The sequence below is a fragment of the Erpetoichthys calabaricus genome, chromosome 17 (genome assembly GCF_900747795.2).
Source record: "Erpetoichthys calabaricus chromosome 17, fErpCal1.3, whole genome shotgun sequence".
In the NCBI taxonomy this organism is placed as follows: Eukaryota; Metazoa; Chordata; class Cladistia; order Polypteriformes; family Polypteridae; genus Erpetoichthys; species Erpetoichthys calabaricus.
This window is the reverse complement of record NC_041410.2, coordinates 90825984-90846338: the sequence shown is the minus strand read 5'-3', so window position 1 is coordinate 90846338 and position 20355 is coordinate 90825984. Positions and strand designations below refer to the sequence as shown.

The 20355-nt window shown below is 38.8% G+C and overlaps 2 protein-coding genes across 8 annotated transcripts in view; both read left to right on the top strand.

The window, feature by feature from the left end:
- Positions 1–20355, top strand: part of LOC114644327 (cell migration-inducing and hyaluronan-binding protein) — a 264051-nt gene that overhangs the window by 38178 nt on the left and 205518 nt on the right. The window lies entirely within an intron of this gene.
- Positions 1–20355, top strand: part of LOC114644328 (cell surface hyaluronidase-like) — a 136815-nt gene that overhangs the window by 37887 nt on the left and 78573 nt on the right. For all 7 annotated transcript variants that reach the window (XM_051920416.1, XM_051920419.1, XM_051920423.1 and 4 more), the window contains 2 exons: positions 882–967; positions 20333–20355. The exon at positions 20333–20355 is cut by the window's right edge and continues 109 nt beyond it. In XM_051920416.1, the coding sequence (XP_051776376.1) occupies positions 882–967; positions 20333–20355 (109 nt within the window). The remainder of the gene's footprint in view (positions 1–881; positions 968–20332) is intronic.

The following is a 20355-nucleotide window of genomic DNA, read 5'->3' as shown; positions in this document are numbered from 1 at the left end:
TTTGCAGCAATACGTAATATGCATTGCATTTGTCATTCCAACAGATGGCACATCAAACATTTGTAATAATGCACAGTACATTGCATTTGACATTCCTACAGATGGCACATTAAATATTTGTGTAAAAAAAAAACAGTACATTGAATTTGACATTCCAACAGATGGCACATCACAAACATCCATCCATTACCCATCCCGCTATATCCTAACTACAGGGTCATGGGGGTCTGCTGGAGCCAATCCCAGTCAACACAGGGCGCAAGGCAGGAAACAAATCACAGGCAGAGTGCCAGCCCACCGCACACATTAAACATTTGTAGTAGCATACAGTACATTGCATTTGACATTCCAACAGATGGCACATCACCAACATTTGTAGTAATATACAGTACACTGCATTTGACATTCCACCAGATATTCAATACCAAATGAGTACAGGCGGAGTATCGAAGTATCGATTACCTACTGTTGTATCGATCTGCTCATCCCTAATGAACATCAAATCTTGCTGTGTCCCCCGTGAGGTGGGATTACTTTTAACATGACGGTATGTTTTCCCCCATCATCTCTCAAAGAAGCGTGTGTGTGTGTGTTCTGTTACATGCACATCCTGTATTGATCCTCTGTGAGTGAGCGAGTGTATGTGCGTGTGTTGCAGGATGGACACTCATGCCGTCTACTGCTAAGCCAGAGTCTTAACCCTGAGCTCACACTCTGGTCCCCTTTGCACTGCAGTGATAATTAAATGTTTGATTGAGGGAAAGCGGTTTAATATTCAGTGGGATGTCTAGATTAATATTTTTTTGTGAAATGTGATCATTTTGCTCTCATTGAATATTCATCTCTATAATTTGTAAAGCTGAATCCCGACTTTTCTCCAGGCAGGCCTCTTTATTGGTAAGGGAGTGAAGACGACCAACGCCAGCGCAGAGGATCCCAGGGAATATCTAACTGTGGATAATGCAAGGTATTTACGCTTTTACTCGCTGGCAGTTTTAGCCCTGGTTGTGATGGCATATCTCCATTTATATTGTCACTCATGTTTTATTTATAGTTCTGAAGTAATTCCCTCATTTTACTGTTGAGACTTAAGTGTGGTTTTGGGGACTAACTGACTGCTTTTGAAATGTGTGGGCTGCTGTAACACTACCATTTTCTTTCAAAAAAAAAAAAACGAAACAAAAAAAAAAAAAAACAGAAAACAAAAAAAGTGCATCCATTAGAATCAGAGTGCTTTTCCTGTCAGTATCCTGTGTATGTCCATTATTATTCTAACACACCTTTCCTATCGATAACATTATATGATGCCTCTCTTTTTGTCCCTGACTGTATCTGATAGTGCCTTTCACAGGCCATCTGTCAGCAGCATTTGGTGTTCGATCTGTCAATAAATCAATAAAATGCTGTTTATATTTTAGCAGTATACAGCTATCCATCCATCCATTATCCAACCCGCTATAGCCTAACTACAAGTTCACGGGGGTCTGCTGGAGCCAATCCCAGCCAACACAGGGCGCAAGGCAGGAAACAAACCCCGGGTAGGGTGCCAGCCCACCGCAGAGTATACAGCTAACTCCCTGTCAATTTTATATAGTACATTTAACGTAATATCTACAGTATTAATCTATCTGTTTTCATTATATAGTGCGTTTCTTATCTGTATTGATTAACATGAAATATATATTTATTACATCGTGTTATTCCTATCTATAAAGGCAAAGTACAAATAAAAAGCATGTAAATAACAAACATTCGTAACTTTTGTTTTACATATAACACAGAGAAATTAATACCTTGTTCACTTTTCAGCAAGGTGCTTGTTTGTTAACCCCATATGTCACCATTTTCCTTTCCTATTCCCGGCAAAAACTGCACAATTAATTATGTAAACCAAAGACACCCAATAACTTATGAAAATAAAAGTCGCACAAATGCTGTCTACCTTTCTACCTTCTTTAGTAAGACATGGGTCAAAACAATCCATTCCACAATATGTGAATGGCGGTGAAGGATCCACTTGTTTTGGAGGCAAATTGGCCATTCTTTGTTCTTCCATGGGTCTCCTGTGCTTCCTACAGGTGATGCACTGATGAATGTGACGTCCTCACAGGTGGCGCAGTGGTACTGCTGCTGCTTTGCAATAAGGAGACTGTGGAAGATTGTAGATTCGCTTCCCAGTTCCTCCCTGTGTGGATAGCTCTTTGAGTACTGAGAAAAGCGCTATATAAATGTAATGAATGAATGTGTTACTACCCGACTGATGGAAGGAATCCAGAAACCATTTGATCTGATTTCATTAATTGTAAGACCTTTCCCTTGATGCTTGATCCTTTCATGACAATGACCAACTATCAAAGTTGTGATGTGATGATTCTTGGGCAGAATTGTGGGATGTTTCAGCGAAGAGAAGAGCTACTAAGTCTTTCACCCACCTTGAGCACACCATCCTTATCTATAAAGGCATCAAGAGAAAACAGACTGTTGAACTCCTGTTTTAAGTATCTTTAGCTCATTTCTGTTAACTTGTTTCTGCAGTTTTTTTATTATACGACTCTTTGCATTCTGCCTTTCTGTTACTGTGGAAATTCCATCTGATTTGACCGTTTGAATTCTTCTAAGAATACGTGCAACACCCTGAACAGAATGTGACCAGGATGAAAAACTGACCAGACGATCTATGAGGCTTTTTTGCTCATAGTGGCTGTTGTGGTTAGCACTTCTGATACTCTGACCTCAGGATCTCCAATTGAAAGTTCTGGGATCATATCTGAGAGTGAAGGTACTTCTCTTTCCCAAATTTGGGCCCTGTAAACCAGTTTGACGAAAGCAGTTCACAAACAGTAAGACCTCTAGAAGCATGGTCAGCAGGGTTTTCAGTAGTTGGGACATATCTCCATTGTTGGGTAGTCGTGCTAAGATGAATTTTCTGTACTCCATTTGCCACAAATGTGTGGAGTCTGCGTGCCTCAGTTAATATATCCCAAAACTACCTTAGAGTCTGTCCAGAAGAACTCATCAATATCAGAATACTCAAATTCATTACTAATCTTAACTGAGATCACTGCAGCCATCAATTCTAACTTGGGAATAGTTGTAACCTTCGTAGGAGAGACACGTGACTTTCCCATAACGAAGGTGCAATGAACATCTCCAATTTCATTCTTAAATCTCAAGTATGAGCTCTGTCCATATCCACAAATGCTAGCGTCCGAAAAATGATGAAACTCGACCTGTACAACTTTTCCAAAGCTGGCAGGTACAGAACTACGAGGGATGCTTACATGGTTCAAATTAATTAGATCGTTCTTCCAAAGCTCCCACTCTGCCTGAAGCTCGTCATGCAGAGTGTCATCCCAGCTTATGCACCGTCTACACATCTCTTGGAGATCTCTTTTATACCATTAAAAACAAACGTAGCTACAAATCCTAAAGGATCATACAAAGAGGCAATAGTGGAAAGCATTCCCCGATGAGTTGCAGGCTGATCCTCGAGATCGAAATTAAATTTAAAACAGTCTGATTCAATATGTCACTGAATTCCTAAAGCTCTTTCTATTGGCAAATCATCAAATACAAGACTGACATTTTTTACATCAACTGCACGTTCAGAGGGTGGTATGCTGTCTAGGACAGTTTTATTGTTTGATACAAACTTGTGTAGCTGGAGACCACCTTTGGCACAAAAGTTCTTGAGTCTCCTTTGCAAGCTTAATGCCCTGTTCTGTACTGTTAACACTTGTAATTCCATCATCCACATAAAAGTTTCTCAGGATAAATTGGGAGCTTACAGGATATAGAACACTTTATTTTTGCTAAATGTTTCAGCCCATAGTTTGCACATCCAGAAGAAGAAGCAGCACCAAACAAATGTACTTTCATTCGAAACATTTGTGTGCAGATTTCCTTTCTTCCACCAAAGGAAGCACAAATAATTCCTGTCAGGCTCCCATACATGAAATTGATGAAACATCTTTTCTACATCACACATAAGAGCAACACTGTGCTGACAAAAATCGAATAAGGACTCCAACCAAACTGTTCGTTAGATCAGGCCCAGTGAGAAGATGGTCATTAAGACAGGTTCCTTTATATTTGGCAGAACAATCAAATACAACACGCAATTTGTTTGGCTTCTTAGGATGATAAATGCCGTGATGAGCAATGTACCAAGTCTCACCTTCATTGCCCTCATCTTTACCTTCCTCTGCATCACCCTTTTCTATGATGACTTCCATGAAACTCACATAGTGTTCCTTGTACATATCATTTCTTTGTAATTTCCTCTTCAGATGATCAAGCTGAATAATTGCAAGTCACTTGTTGTTTGGGTCTCTTCTTGAATGGTAGGGGCATTTCATAGTGGTTAAGGCTGTTTTTCTTAACACCTTCTTGCACATTTCTCAGAAGAAGGATGTCATCTTGAGAAACATTTTTTTTTCCTCCTCACTGGTGTCTTTGAAATCTGATTCCAAAACACAAATTGCATCTGCAGGTGTCATCAAAGGGAGCTCTTTAACTGTGACTCTATAGCACAGACGTAAATTGCTGTGTGAATCCATATGTGGTGATGAGGGCCCTACAATACACCATCCTAAGTCAGTGCGTACTGCTTCATTTTCACCCTCAATTACCAGCCTAGGCATTAATGCTCTGAGCAATTATAGCCTATAAGAAGCCCAGCTTCACAGTCTTGCATTGGTGAGATTTCATTTGCAACTTCTGACAAATGATTCCATTGTCATAATGTTTCACATGTAGGAATGTGGGAACAGTTTAGTGGTATGCACTCTTTAGTGTATGCAGAAGGAAGCTCAATATAAACCTGGGAGTTGTAACCTCTAACACGAGGTCCAAAGACCCTCTCACTCTTCACAAGTGTGTGTCTTCCAATCATGGTAGACAATTTTAGTTTCACTGGAAATTTATCTGCTCCTAGTGCATCACTTATGCCTTGGTCTACAAATGTAGCGTCACTCAGAGTATCAAGCTGAGCATAAATAGGTTTTTCAGCATATGGGCGGCTACATGATGACACCCAGACTGGCACAACCATGGAGGTAATTGTAGAACATCTTCCTTCTGTCACAGTGAGCGCTACTGCAGTAGTTGTTTCATTGCTATTAACTTCATTTGAGGTTTTAAAAGTTGATGTTCTTGCCCTTGGCACATAGCTACTACCATGAAGACATGTGGGATGCCTTTTCTTACAGAGGTCACAGGAGTGACAACAACAGCATTCTTTTACATTATGTCCAGGCATCAAACACATGTAACAGTTTCCTTTCCTGCACAAATTTCCGTCACTTGTCCAAAGGCTTGGACATCAGCCCTAAACAGGACCATCATCACTGCAGAACATACACTGAGCTCCTCTACTGATCTTAGTCAAACTTTTTTTTTTGATGCTCTTTATTTCTCCTTATGCGATTTCTTGTATTAGGAATTTGTTCGTTTTCGTATACCCCTTGGGGTCAGAGCGCAGGGTCAGCCATTGTACAGCGCCCCTGGAGCAACTACAGGTTAAGGGTCTTGCTCAAGGGCCCAGCAGAGTAGGGTCTCTTTTTTTTTTGGCAGTGACAGGGATTCGAACTGGCAACCTTCTGGATACCAGCGCAGATCCTTAGCCTCAGAGCCACCACTCCGCCCGTAAGTGACTTTGACTGTCACTGTTTAAAACACACTTTGAGTGTTAAGGACACTGGCCATGTTTCTTTCGGTTTCTCTGAGATTTTTTTTCTCATCCTTATGCTCCGAAGCATGAAGAGCAATAAGAGAGGTTATCGGATTACATGCAATCTCTGCTTCTGTTGACAGAAAAGCTGCAAATTCCTTAAAGCCTGGAAAATTTTGAGTCTCTTTTAGGGTTAGTGTAACCTGACGATTCCACCGTGATGCCACCCAATCAGTTAGTTTTTGTACAAGTTTCCGATTTTCCTCACGGATCCTTCAATATCTGAAGACCCTTAACATGAGGCATCGCATCCTGACATGCATGTAAAAAGTCTGAATGATCCAATAGTCCAGTAGCATCTTTCAACTGGATCTTTGGCCAGTTTTTCTCTAAATGCTCTCTGAATGTGGATCTTTTGCTTACTCTTGAGACTGTAGAACCATAAATGGATCTAGCATATTCATGACGCAGAAGCTGGCAAAGACGACATTTTTCTCTTTCAGCATTAAACTCACCATCGATGCCAGCTAACCTCTCATATGCAATTTTGGTAATGTCAGCCGTCACTACTTCACATGCATCTACTCTGCGTCTTAAATCTGAAGATGGTGTGATGTTTCGAATTGCTACATAAATGGCTATGACATCACCTTTTCTTTTTTTCAAGTTCATCAATCAGTACAGTTGGCTTTCTGTAATGTCGGTCTTAAGCTGTTCTCTTACTTCCCGAGCTTGGATCGTCCACTGATCATACAAATAGTTTAGCCTTTTTTCCTTCCTTTGAGCTTCTTCTCTTTGAAATATAACCATTTTTTCTGTGGGCTTTCGCTCACAACCAGAGCTACGAGGGTCAGCCCTTTGGAGTTTTTGTTGAATGCTAGTCTGCATCTCTTCACTAATTTGAATCACTTCTTCTAAGCAATCTCTCTGTGCACTCTCTTCTTCATTCTGAAGCAAACTATCTGGCTCTAAAACCTTTAACTGGAGACTACCAATCTGCTCCTGCAACGCTCCCACACCTGAAAGAATAGGACGTGGCTCTGTTATCTTACTCAGTGTGAGAAAAAAAAAAAAGGCACTTGTATACACAAATAAACCTAACACAATACAAGGATATCGATATCTCTTACTAATACTGTTAAAGAATTATGTCAATTTTAAAAGCTTTGAATTAACTATGACTCTGTCCAAAAAATTACAAATGAACAATAATCAGTCAGCTATTTCACAGTACCCTTGTAAGAGCAAACACTAAACCTTTAAACCGTAGTTACAGAATAGTCCTTGAAGCCAAATTCTATCAAAGGGTCAGGATTATCCCCACTTCATGCATATACACACATATACACTGTGTGCACAATTATTAGGTAAGTTGTATTTTTGGGATTAATTTTAATATGAAACAAATACAGTGCCATCAGTCAATCCAAAATGTTAATAAACCTGAAACCTGAATGTTATGCAAAGGAAATGTAAGTGTGAACATTATCAGGGGAATACACGTGTGCATAATTATTAGGCAACTATTAGTGTACAGAATTATTATGCAACTAAATAAAAAACTTGCATTTTCCCCGATCTCCCTTGTTTATTTTCATCTGTTAAAGTGAGAATAATAAACAAACAACACACAATTTCCAAATAAACATTTCTGGCATGAAAAAAAAATCAGTGACCAATATAGCCACCCTTCTTTTCAATAACAGCAATAAGCCTTCCATTCATGGAATCTTTTATTTTCTTGATCTGTTGTCGATCAACTTTTTGTGCAAACCGATAACATGCAAGTGTAAATCAATGCAGTTCACTCACAAACCAGCAGCAACCACAGTCTCCCAGACACTGTTCAGAGAGGTGGACTGTTTTCCTTCCCTGTAAATCTCCTGTTTTAAGAAGGGCCCACAAGTTCTCAATATGGTTTAGGTCAGGTGAGGAAGGGGGCCATGTCATTATTCTATCATCTTTAAGGCCTTTACTGGCTAGCCACGCAGTGGAGTACTTTGATGCATGTGATGGAGCATTGTCCTGCATAAAAATCATGGTCCTCTAGAAAGATGCTGACTTTTTCCTGTACCACTGCTTGAAGAAAGTGTCTTCTAAAAACTGGCTATATTGGTTATGCGTGCACACCCCATTGCAACTCTGTGTATGAACTATATCGGTTCCGAGTGTGAACTATATTGGTTGTTCACGTGATCTTCAGCGGAAATAGCCGGGGCAAGAAACAGGAACTCAAGGGCCAGCAGAATCATGGAGTGTAAAGAGAAGTGTCTGGGAGACGCATCTGCGTTTTAACGGCACCATATATTTTTCCCGCAAAATACATTTGCGAAAGGACTTGGTGGTAATTATTACTATTTAACAGAATCTACCATTGAGTCTGTAATGAACACAAGGCTGAAGTTAGGTACGTATTTGGCCGTCTAGGGCTGGGCGGTATGACCAAAATTCTATATCACGGTATTTTTCAAAATTATACCGGTTTCACGGTATCGGACAGTATTTTTTTCCCCATGCATTAGTGGATGTTAACCACATTTTCCACTGCAATTACTGGCTAAGAATAACCTATTCCATTGCCATGAGAATTGTACATTGTACAAAAACATTTTAATGTGCACACAAGTATTAATACAGGTTTGCATGGCCCCATAAAGTGATAGTTTTCAAGGGGGTGGCACTAATGAAGAGAAGGAATCACATTGCATGACAGAAATATAGAGCCTTTTTATTGAACAAAATCTGCAAACAACTTAAACTAAAATTTTGACAACATATTTTCAACCATCCAAAGAGGCATTTAGACTTAGTAAAATATCCAGAGGTGCTTGTCAAAAGTTGTATTGCACTGAACATGTCTTAGAAAAGGAATAAATAGTAAATATTTTTTGTAAACCAACTACACTTTGTTAATGTTAACAATCTCTGTCCACTGACACGTTAAAGTGACTTTTCAAACAACTTTACCATCATTAAACTGCATACTATCTAAACTAATAAATAATAACAATACAATAAATAATAGTGCAATTTCCAGTAATACTATTACTTCCAAGACTTCAAAGCCCAGGTGCATTACACAGTATTCACCAAATTAAAATAAAACAAAACAAGTGCAACTTGGTGATGACATCTTTACCAACTGAACCATCATTAAGGCAAACTGCATTAATATGGACCTTTCTTCAAGCTAAGCTATATACATAAATAATAAAACTTAAACTTGGATTCATAATGCTATTTGTGGTATAGCCTTACGGAAGCGTATTAGGGCCACAGTGAAGAAAAAAAAAACGATATGTCCAGATTAAAGTTGACATTTCCACTTTATTCTCGTAGTTTATTTTGTCATTAAAGTAGAATGTTGTAAACTAATCTTGATCCTAGAATCAATGTTTAATTCACTAGATTTTCTCAAACCCCGCCATAAGTTAATGTAGCACATTAAATGCTTTGTGTTAAGTGTTCCCTACGTGTTACGCAGTCCTTAAACTGACTTCCTCTTGCATTAAGAGGCAGCGATCGCCGCACAGAATACATTCACTTCATGATATTCCTGCTCTCTGAAAATGTAGAATGCTAAGATAATTTTTCATGATGAAATGCATTAAAGCAGGTATTAAACATGCACGGTAGTGTTGGGCAGTAGTGCTGCTCCCTCACAGTAAGGGGTCCCCAGGTGTACGTTCAGTGTAAAGGAATTTATGGCAGGTGTGACGAGGCTCCAAAAAATTGGATGTATGAATGGGTATCGCACTGGTTTAACTTCTGATCTGAACACAGAATTCAAAGGATGTTCTTCTGAGCGGGCTTTCTTTATTGCATGAGTGCCGTCTCTTTCTGATGTATTAAACCCCCAGTCCCTATCCTTCCTTTTTCTTTCTCCACATAACCAATCGCCACACGATAAACGTTCTTGTGAAATTAAAACTACTTATAAACTTAAGACCACAGAGTGTTCAGAACTTAAAAAAAAAAAAGAAATCTTCGTTATACGTGTTTAATTATACCGTCCATTCAGGGTTACGCCCATCCCAGCAAGCACTGCGTGCGAGACAGGAGCAAATACTGAACGTGGCGCCAGCACATCGAATACGAACAACACATACACTAGCAGGGTTAATAGATAGATAGATAGATACTTTATTAATCCCAAAGGGAAATTCACATACTCCAGCAGCAGCATACTGATAAAGAACAACATTAAATTATATAGCATAACAAAACCCACCATCCTACATGACTTTGAAAGGAAACTGAAGCACGCCAAGTAAACCCACCAGAGAAACATGCAAATTCATGGCAGAGAACACCTGGGACTTTATTGCTGCGAGGCAGCAGTGCAACCTCCACGCCACCGTGCCCCCGCATGATTAATACATGCTTTAATGCATTTCATCATGAAAATTATATCAAGTATTTATCTTAGCAATCTAAATGTTCAGGGAACAGGAATATCATGAAATGAATGTATTCTGTGTGCTGCCAGCGCCTCCTCTTAGTGCAAGAGGAACTCAGTTTAAGAAGCATTAGCGATTAACATGGCTCCAAGAACACAACACAAAGCATTTAATGTGCTACATAACTTATGACAGGGTTTGAGAAAATCTAGTAAATTAAATATTCATTTTAAGATGAAGTTTAGTTTACGATGTTCTACTTTAATAACAAATTACAAGAATAAAGTCAACATGTCAACTTTAATCTCGACAAACAGCGAGAATAAAGTAAAAATGTCGACTTTATTCTTGTCATAAGCGTCGAGATTAAAGTGGAAATGTCGAGAATAAAGTCAACATGTCATCACACTATTACACAGTACTCAGGTACATTACACAGTATTGAAAAAAATAAAACAAGTACAACATGGCTTGCAGTATTATCCAGTAGTATAGAAACAGTATTCACACATTTGAACATAATGGTCCACATCCAAACTTTTAAATCTAAAGTATCTCCAGACAACAGACGTGACTCCTTTTTCCAGCAAAAGTTCTGTGTCATCATGTTCAACTTCATCGTCTGCTACAGCTTCAGTTTCTGAATATTCTCTGTCCATTTTCACCGCACAATACCTCATGTACTCCGTTCTATGCTTGTTTAGCGGTGTAGCAATGAAAAAGAGCCCCCGCGCAACTCTTCCACTAACACATGTACTCCACTGCATGTGTTTACCGGTGTAGCAGTGAAAAAGGTCCCCCTTAAACAGTTTCCCGCTGCGCCATGTTCCGAACATTGTTTAGGCAATTTAAACCGGTGTTGCGGTATAAGAAAAATCCATATCATAACAAAAATAAAAAACGGTTTTCGGTATGAACCGGTATACCGCACAGCACTACGTCTTCTTATTTGCTTCCACGATCATGTTTGCTCGCACCCAGCCACAGTACTTTTTCACAAAACTTTTAAAAAGTTATTTATTCTGAAGGCAAAATAATTTACATTTACTAACGCCTTTATCCAACCTACAACATTTAAATACTACTGGTTAGATTTGCCCAGTGCCCCACAGAGAAGTGAAGTGATCTGCTTATGGTCACACAGTGTCAGTCTCACAGGACTTGAACCCACGAACCAAGGTTTTTTTTGTTCTTTATTTCACCCTACATGATTTCTCGTATTAGGAATTTGTTAGTTTTCTTATACCCCTTGGGGTCAGAGCGCAGGGTCAGCCATTGCACAGCGCCCCTGGAGCAATTACAGGTTAAGGGTCTTGCTCAAGGGCCCAGCAGAGTAGGATCTCTTTTGGCAGTGACAGGGTTCTGCTGGAGCCAATCCCAGCCAACACAGGGCGCAAGGCAGGAAACAAACCCTAGGCAGTGTCCCCCACGCCGCACAGACAGGTGAAGTGACCTGCTTATGGTCACACAGTGTCAGTCTCAGGGCTTGAACCCACAAACTCAAGAGTTTAAAAGTGCAAAGTGTTAACCACCATGCCATAATGCTTGCACTTCTACAACGTGTATATAAATTAGCATAATATAAACTTGTCCAGGAAAGATTCCATTGTTAAAGTTAAGTTTAACATTTTCAACCCGTTCAAGTTCAAAATCATCAATTCAAAATTATTTTATTTTATTATTATTTTCAAATAATGAATCAGTTTGCAGATTAATGTACAGACTGTAGAATATTATGCCTTGCTGTTAATATAGAAGAAGAAGCTGGCTTGTGAATACGTAGCTGACTGCAAGCTTATACTGGATGTTGCTAGGAGTGAATAAAAAGCCCACTGAATGCGCACCTAATTTCAACCCCGTGATCATTTCAAATGTTCAAAATAATTACCACCAAACCCTTTCACAAACATATAGTGACGTGCATAAGTATTCAATCCCCTTGAAAGTTGTCATAATTTTCTGCATATTTATTCATTCAGTATTTTTTCTTATGCTGTAACAAAACATTTCCAAAGTCAAAATAAACCATTTTATGTAGACATTTAATTGAAGAAGAAAGTCTCCGAAGTTAGTGTTTACATAAGTATTTAAACCTCTGTGCTTTGGAAGCTCCAGGTTAACACCAATGACAAATTAATTACAAAGGTGGCAGTCATTTGACAGTTATAATTAAACATAATGAGGTGCTACTTTCTCTCTGGATATAAAATGCCCCCTTCATAGGGCTGTAGTCTTTGTTGGACAGTCACTGAAAAAATGAAGAGAGGGGAGCATTTCGTCTGATTTGAGAAACAAAGTTATGGAAATGCTAACGCAGCAGGAAATGACTATAAAAAAAATCAGAGTTTGAATGTGCCTGCTGGATCCATCATCAGAAAGAGTAGGGTTCATCACAGTACCCAAACTCTTACTAGAACAGGCCGTCCCTCAAGACTGAACATCAGAGTTAGACATCAACTAGTGACAAAGGAGACTAGAAATCCAACTGTCACTCTCAGATGTTTGCAATGCTTTTTGGCTGAAACTTAAGTGAAGGTGCAGGGGTCCACAATTTCAAGAGCTCTCCATTACACAGGCCTCTACAGGAGGATGGCAAGAAAGGAGCCATTCCGTAATATGGTCCACATAAAAGCATGTATGGCGTTTTCCCAGTTAAGATGTGGGGAGAAGGTTTTATGGTCAGATGAAACCAAAATAGAACTTTTTGCTCAGACTTCAAAGAGGTACAGAATGTGTGGCGTAAAACAAACACTGCCCATGCCACAGGAAACACCACACCTACAGTGGAATATGGTGGTGGCATCATCTTGCTAAGAGGATGTTTTTCGTTTGCTGAGACTGAGAATCTTTTCAGAGCTGAAGGGACAACAGATGGGTACAAGTACCACACAATACTGCAGGAGAACTTGTTCCAGTCTGCTATGAATTTAAAGCTCAGGAGAAGATACATCTTTCAAGATGACAATGACCCTAAGCATTAGGCCAAAGTAACACTGGGATGGCTCAAAAACAGACAGGTGAATGTTTTGGATTGGCCAAGTCAAAGCCCTGACCTTAACCCTGTTGAGAATCAGGGGCACTTTTTGAAAACTGCTGTTCAGAGACACCATCCCACCAACATACAGGGTACCTAGAAATCATGCCAAGAAGAATAGGGAAGATTCACTCCTGAGCAGAATGTGCAGAACTGGGGCATATATACACACCCCAAAAGAATGAAGGCTGTTACTGCAGCAAAACATTTCTTGACAAAATATGAATGTGTTGGGCTTGAATACTTAGGCAAACAATCACTTTGGAGTTTTTCTTTAGTTACATATCTACAGAAAAGGGTTTATTTGGAGTTTGATAACGTTTTGTTACAGCACAAGAGTTCACATTAAAAATACCAAATGGATAAATATGTGGACAAATCTTTTGTCATGCAGAAAATTAGGATGACTTTTAAAGGGATTTAATACTTTTGCACATCACTGTATGTTTGTGAAAGGGCTTGGTGGGAATTATTTTTACCAGTATTTTCCCTTAAAGTTAGGTACACATTCAGCTGAATTTTTATTCACTCCTAGCTACTCCCGGTATATGCTTGCAGTCAGCTACTTATTCACACAGCTTTTGCAAACCAGCTTCTTATTCTATTACAACAGCAATGAAAAATATTATACAGTGTGTACATTAATCAGCATCATTACAAACTGATCCATTATTTGAAAAAATAAATATTCCACATTTTGGACCTGCATGGGTCAAAAATGTTAAACTTTAATTTAACAAAGCAATCTGTCCTGGACAAGTTTATATTATGCCAGTGTCACAAAACTGTGATACAACGTGATTTAACACTTTACAGCACCCATTAAATATCACAGTAAATCCCATTTATCCGATATTGGCGTGGGAATACTCTGTCAGTTTCACCCCGGTACTCGCACTGGGCAGAGCAAAACTCCGCTGCATCTTAAAAAAAACACATCTGCCTTGTCACAAAACTGTGAAAGGTAAGGTGGCCCAATATGATGTAACTGACCCATGCAGGTCCTAAATGTTAAATGTTTAGCTTTTCAAAGAATTGACACATTTAGTCAATTAATATACACGTTATAGATGTGCAAGCATTGCGGTTAGGGCTTTGCACTTTCAACTTGAGGGTGGATTGGTGGCTCTGAGGCTAAGGATCTGCACTGGTATCCAGAAGGTTGCTGGTTCGAATCCCCGTCACTGCCAAAAAAAGAGATCCTACTCTGCTGGGCCCTTGAGCAAGACCCTTAACCTGTAGTTGCTCCAGGGGCGCTGTACAATGGCTGACCCCAAGGGGTATACGAAAACGAACAAATTCCTAATACAGTGGAACCTCGGTTCACAAACGTCTCGGTACACGTACAACTCTGTTTACGACCAAAAAGTTCGCCAAACTTTTGCCTCGGTTCACAACCACACACTCGGTATACGAATAAGCCAGGTTCCCTTTCGGTTTGTACATGTTCAGTCTCTCCCTGTGCAGGAGCAAGAGAGAGAGAGAGAGAGAGCCTGACACACACAAACACAGAGGCAGCACGAGACAGAGAGAGCCGCGCGCACACACAGGAGCATACGCGAGAGAGGCACAGGAGTGCTCTAGAGCAGGGGTAGGCAACGTCGGTCCTGGAGTGCCACAGTATGTGCAGGTTTTTGTTCCAACCCAGTTCCTTAACGAGAACTCAATTATTGCTGATGAAGCACATATTGCTTAAGTGACATTTTAATGCTTCATTTTAGTGGTCTCGCTTGTTAAGGTTCTCCAACCTTAATTGCTTATTTCAATCTTAAACTGCTGCATTCAGTGTTTTAATTGCTCCTTACTAGCAATAAGATGTAAAACAGGGGTAGGCAATGTCGGTCCTGGTGAGCCGCAGTGGCTACAGGTTTTCATTCAACCCAATTGCTTAATTAGAAACCAATCATTGCCAATCTCAGACCTTATTTAATTTTATGGCTTGTTAGTCTGTGCAATGTAAGGTTTTTATATCGTAGATTCTTTTCCTTTCCAAGGATATCATCCAAATGATTTGAAGCCTAAAACAGATCATTTTCAGTCTGTCACATTTTTCTATTAAGTGTTTTATTAAATCAAACCGTGCATGATGAACACACACAGATATAATTGGAAAAAAGCTAGCTGAAGAACTACTGGCTGCTTTGTCTTTTACATCTTATTGCTAATAAGGAGCAATTAAAACACTGAATGCAGCAGTTTAAGATTGAAATAAGCAATTAAGGTTGGAGAACCTTAACAAGCGAGACCACTAAAATGAAGCATCAAAATGTCACTTAAGCAATATGTGCTTCATCAGCAATAATTGAGTTCTCGTTAAGGAACTGGGTTGGAACAAAAACCTGCACATACTGTGGCACTCCAGGACCGACGTTGCCTACCCCTGCTCTAGAGAAACACACACACAAGCGCGGGAGAGAGAGGCGCGCGCGCACACACACAGGCGCTCCAGGCTCGCGAAAGAGAGACGCACGCACGCACACACACACACAGGCGAGAGCAAGCGAGGGACACATAAGGTAGACAAGGCTTGTTTTTGTTTTCAGTTCTATTTACAGTGATCGGTTTGTAGCCTGCATTGTTGCAATGTTACTTTTCTTGGTGGTTTATTAAATTACGGATTTTTCAAATGTTCATTTTTTTCCCTGTGCTTAAAACTCATTAAAAAAAGTGTTTTTAGCGAGTGATTCCTAGCACTATAGCGGAAACTATTGCAGTGTTAGTTTTCTCTGTTGTTCAAGGTTTTTACATTTAGTTTACCATTACGATGTGCATTCTATGTTATAATTAACTATATTTGTGCTTAAAAACTAATAAAATATATATACACATACAGTTCGTACGGTCTGGAACGGATTAACTGTATTTACATACAATCCTATGGGAGAAATTGCTTCGGTTTACAACCAGAGTTTTGGAACGAATTATGGTAGTGAACCGAGGTTGCACTGTACAAGAAATTGTATAAGGCGAAATAAAGAAAAAAAAAACCCTTTGTTCGTAGGTTCAAGTCCTATGAGACTGACACTGTGTGACCATAAGCAGGTCACTTCACCTGTCTGTGGGGCACTGGGCAAATGTAACCAGTAGTGTTTAAATGTTGTAGGCTGGATAAAGGCGTTAGTAAATGTAAATTATTTTGTCTTCAGCATAAATAACTGGTTTCAAAAGTTGTGTGAAAAAGTACTGTGGTTGGGTGCGAGCAAACATGATCCTGGAAGCGAATAAGAAGACGGCCAAATAACGTACCTAACTTCAGCCTTATGTTCATTACAGACTCAATGGTAGATTCTGTTAAATAGTAATAATTACCACCAAGTCCTTTCGCAAACGTATTTTGCGGGAAAAATATTTGGTGCCGTTTACACGCAGATGCGTCTCCTACACACTTCCCTTTACACTCCACGACTCTGCCGCCCTTTCAGTTCCTGTTTCTTGCCCCGGCCATTTTCGCTGAAGATCACGTTAACAACAAACATAGTTCGCTCGCAGAACCGATATACAGTAGTTCATACACAGTGTTGCGATAGGGTGTGCACGCATAACCAATATGTTTCGTACGCGAAACCGACATAGTACACACATACAACCAATAGACTTCAAGCACAAAATCGACAGGTTACCCACATGAAACCAGTATAAGACGTGCATGAAACCAATATAGTGCATAAGCAAATCCATCGTTAGACCGGCACAAAACGCAAGCCAATATTGTTCATACGCAAACCGATAACATGCAAGTGTAAACCACTGCAGTTCACTCACAAACCAATAACACACGTACTGGAACCAGTGATATACACACCCAAATCAATATAGTTCATATGCTAACCAGTGGTATGCACGTACAAACGCATTTAGTTCACGCACAAACCGATAATATACGGACACGAACCAGTACAGTTTATATGAATGAACCCAGTAATGTTCGCACTTAAACCAATTAAGTATGCAAACAAACCGATAGTAAATATTCATAAACCAATAGTGTTCACACGTAAACCAATAGATTAAACACACAAATATATGATTTATGGTCTGTTTGGTCCCTCATAGTTTATGAATCTTTATTACCGTTTTCGCGACCTTGTTTCATAAACACACCGTAAGAGCTATAAAGGCAAAATACAAATAAAAAGCAAGTAAATAACTTAACATAAACATTCGTAACTTTTGCTTTACATATAACACAGAGAAATTAATACCTTGTTCACTTTTCAGCGAGGTGCTTGTTTGTTAACGCCACATGTCGCCATTTTCCTTTCCTATTCCCGCAAAAACTTCACAATTAATTATGTAAATCAAAGACACCCAATAACTTATCAAAATAAAAGTCACGCAAACGCTGTGATTCAAGCCCTGCTGAAGCATCATGTGTCCTTTACATGGCTTTTATAAAAGACCTTTCCTAGCAATGTGTCATCATTGTATACTCATTATACACAACGTTTCCAATCTGTATTTCTCTGTTACCATTGTGTAGCTCCTTTCTCATCTGTATTGATTATCATTTAATTTCCATTATATAGTGCCTTTCCTATCTGTGTCTATAATCACTATATTTGAATGATATGCTGCCTTTACTATCTATAGCTTTCAATTATCAATTTCCACTAATTATACCCTGCATTCCTGCCTGTATATCTCTGTCATTGTACAGTGCCTTACTTATCTGTATTGGTTATCATTTAATATTCATTATATAGTGCATTTTCTTTCTGTATCTATCAATTGTCATTAAATAGTGCCTTTTCTACCCATCTTCTATCATTATATTCTTATACTGCATTTCCTATCTGTATCTATCAATTAATCATTATATAGTGCCTTTCCTGTATGTATCTATCAATTATGATTAAATAATGCCTTTCCTATCAATCTGTTACCATTGTATACTCCATGTATACTGCCTTTCCTATGTGTATCTATTAATGATAATTATATAGTGCCTTTCCTTTCTGTATCTATTATTATGTAATATTCACTATATAGTGCCTTTCCTTTCTGTATTGAGTATTATTTAACATTCATTATATAGTGCCTTTCCTTTCTGTATTGATGATTATTTAATATTCATTATATAGTGCCTTTTCTTTCTGTATCTATCAATTGTCATTAAATAGTGACTTTTCTATCCTTCTGTTATCATTATACTGTATTCTCATAATACATGGCATTTCCTATCTGTCTGTCAATTGATTATTATATAATGCCTTTCCTTTCTATATCTGCCAATTATTAAACAGTGCCTTTCTATTTATCCATTATCAATATGTACTCATTGTATACTGCCTTTCCTATCTGCACCTATTAATTGTTATAACTATTAGTGCCTTTCTTCTCTGTATTGATTATCACATAATATTCATTATATAGTGCCTTTCCTTTCTGTATCTATTATTATTTAATATTCACTATATAGTGCCTTTCCTTTCTGTATTGATTATTATTTAACATTCATCATATATTGCCTTTCCTTTCTGTATTGAGTATTATTTAATATTCATTATATAGTGCCTTTCCTTTCTGTATTTATCAATTGTCATTAAATAGTGTCTTTTCTGTCCTTCTGTTATCATTATACTGTATTCTCATAATACATGGCATTTCCTGTCTGTCTGTTAATTGATTATTATATAGTGCCTTTCCTTTCTATATCTGCCAATTATTAAACAGTGCCTTTCTATTTATCCATTATCAATATGTACTCATTGTATACTGCCTTTCCTATCTGCACCTATTAATTGTTATAACTATTAGTGCCTTTCTTCTCTGTATTGATTATCACATAATATTCATTATATAGTGCCTTTTCTTTCTGTATCTGTCAGTTGTCATTAAATAGTGCCATTTCTATCCATCTGTTATTATTCTCATAGCATACAGCATTTCTTATCTGTATCTGTCAATTTATTATTATATAGTGCTTTTCCTCTTTGTATATGTCAATTTATTATTATATAGTGCATTTCCTCTTTGTATATGTCAATCGATTATTTTATAGTGCCTTTCCCCTTTATATATGTAATTTATTATTATATAGTGCCTTTCTGTCTACCCATTATCAATATATACTCGGTATATTCTGCCTTTCCTGTGTGTGTCTATTAATTATTATTATATAGTGCCTTTCCTGTCTGTATGTATCTGTTAATATCTTTTCTTCTCCACTGTATTTCTCTCAGTAATACAGAAAAGGTCTCTGCTTTGCTGCTTTGGAGTCCTCGACTTGAATGGCAACATTCAGATTTTTTTTTCTTTTATTTTGTCCCCCTCAAGTCATGAAGTTTTTTTGGTTCGTTTGTTTGTTTCCTCTTTTAAATGTCAACAGATGTTCAGATTTGGCTAACACGTTTTCCAGTATTCTATGTTTGCTTCTCTTTCCTGACAATAAGGATGTGAACAGAATTCCCAGTTGTCTTTGTGACACAGGGCAGTAAAACAACAATCTAAACAAGGGAAAGTGGAGGTTCACAGGTGCTTCTTATCACTCATGTCTTGAATATTCTATTTGTTTCCACTTTGTGAATCTTCTTCTCCAGGAATATCCCAGGTTGCACCAGCCTGCGTGGCGCTTGCTCCTTCTCCCTGTGTCCGTGTTTGGATATTTCCAGCTGCTCTAGTTTTCCGCACACATCCCAGAGACCTGTTTTGTGTGTGTTCAGTTAATTGGCGATTCTGGGGGTGAGAGTGTGTTGTGAGTGCACCACACTGTGGAAGCACTTCACAGTGCCTTGAGACCGATGCTTCTGGGGATATCTTTGGACCCTCAGGGTCAGCTTTTTTTGTTTTTCTTTCCTTCCGCTGTGTACCTGGTGACACGGCACACCTTTTCAGGGAAAGTGTCCCCATTATACAGCAAGCAAAGGGCCTTCTGCTTTCTCCCACTCTCCTCATTAAAGACGCGTCCTGTCCATTCATCACCACCCCAAGGCCTCTCAGCTAGAAGAAAGTATGTGCTGTAATTGAAGTCTCGTCCTGTAATTCTGCTTGGAGAGCCTCATTCCTCTACGATGGCATTTCCTTCATTATGGGAGACACTAATCCTCTAGAAACTCAACTCAAGGACCTCGACGCAGCAGAGCCTGATTTACAGGAATTCTTTTACCGTTCATTATTATCTGAGAATGTGGCCAGCTCTGAAGTGACACCTCCACGTTGCTCCTTTGGAATGTCCTCCATCTAACGATGACTGACTTGAGCTCTTTACTTATTTCACATCTGTTTCAGGTTCCGGCCCCACCAGGACTCTG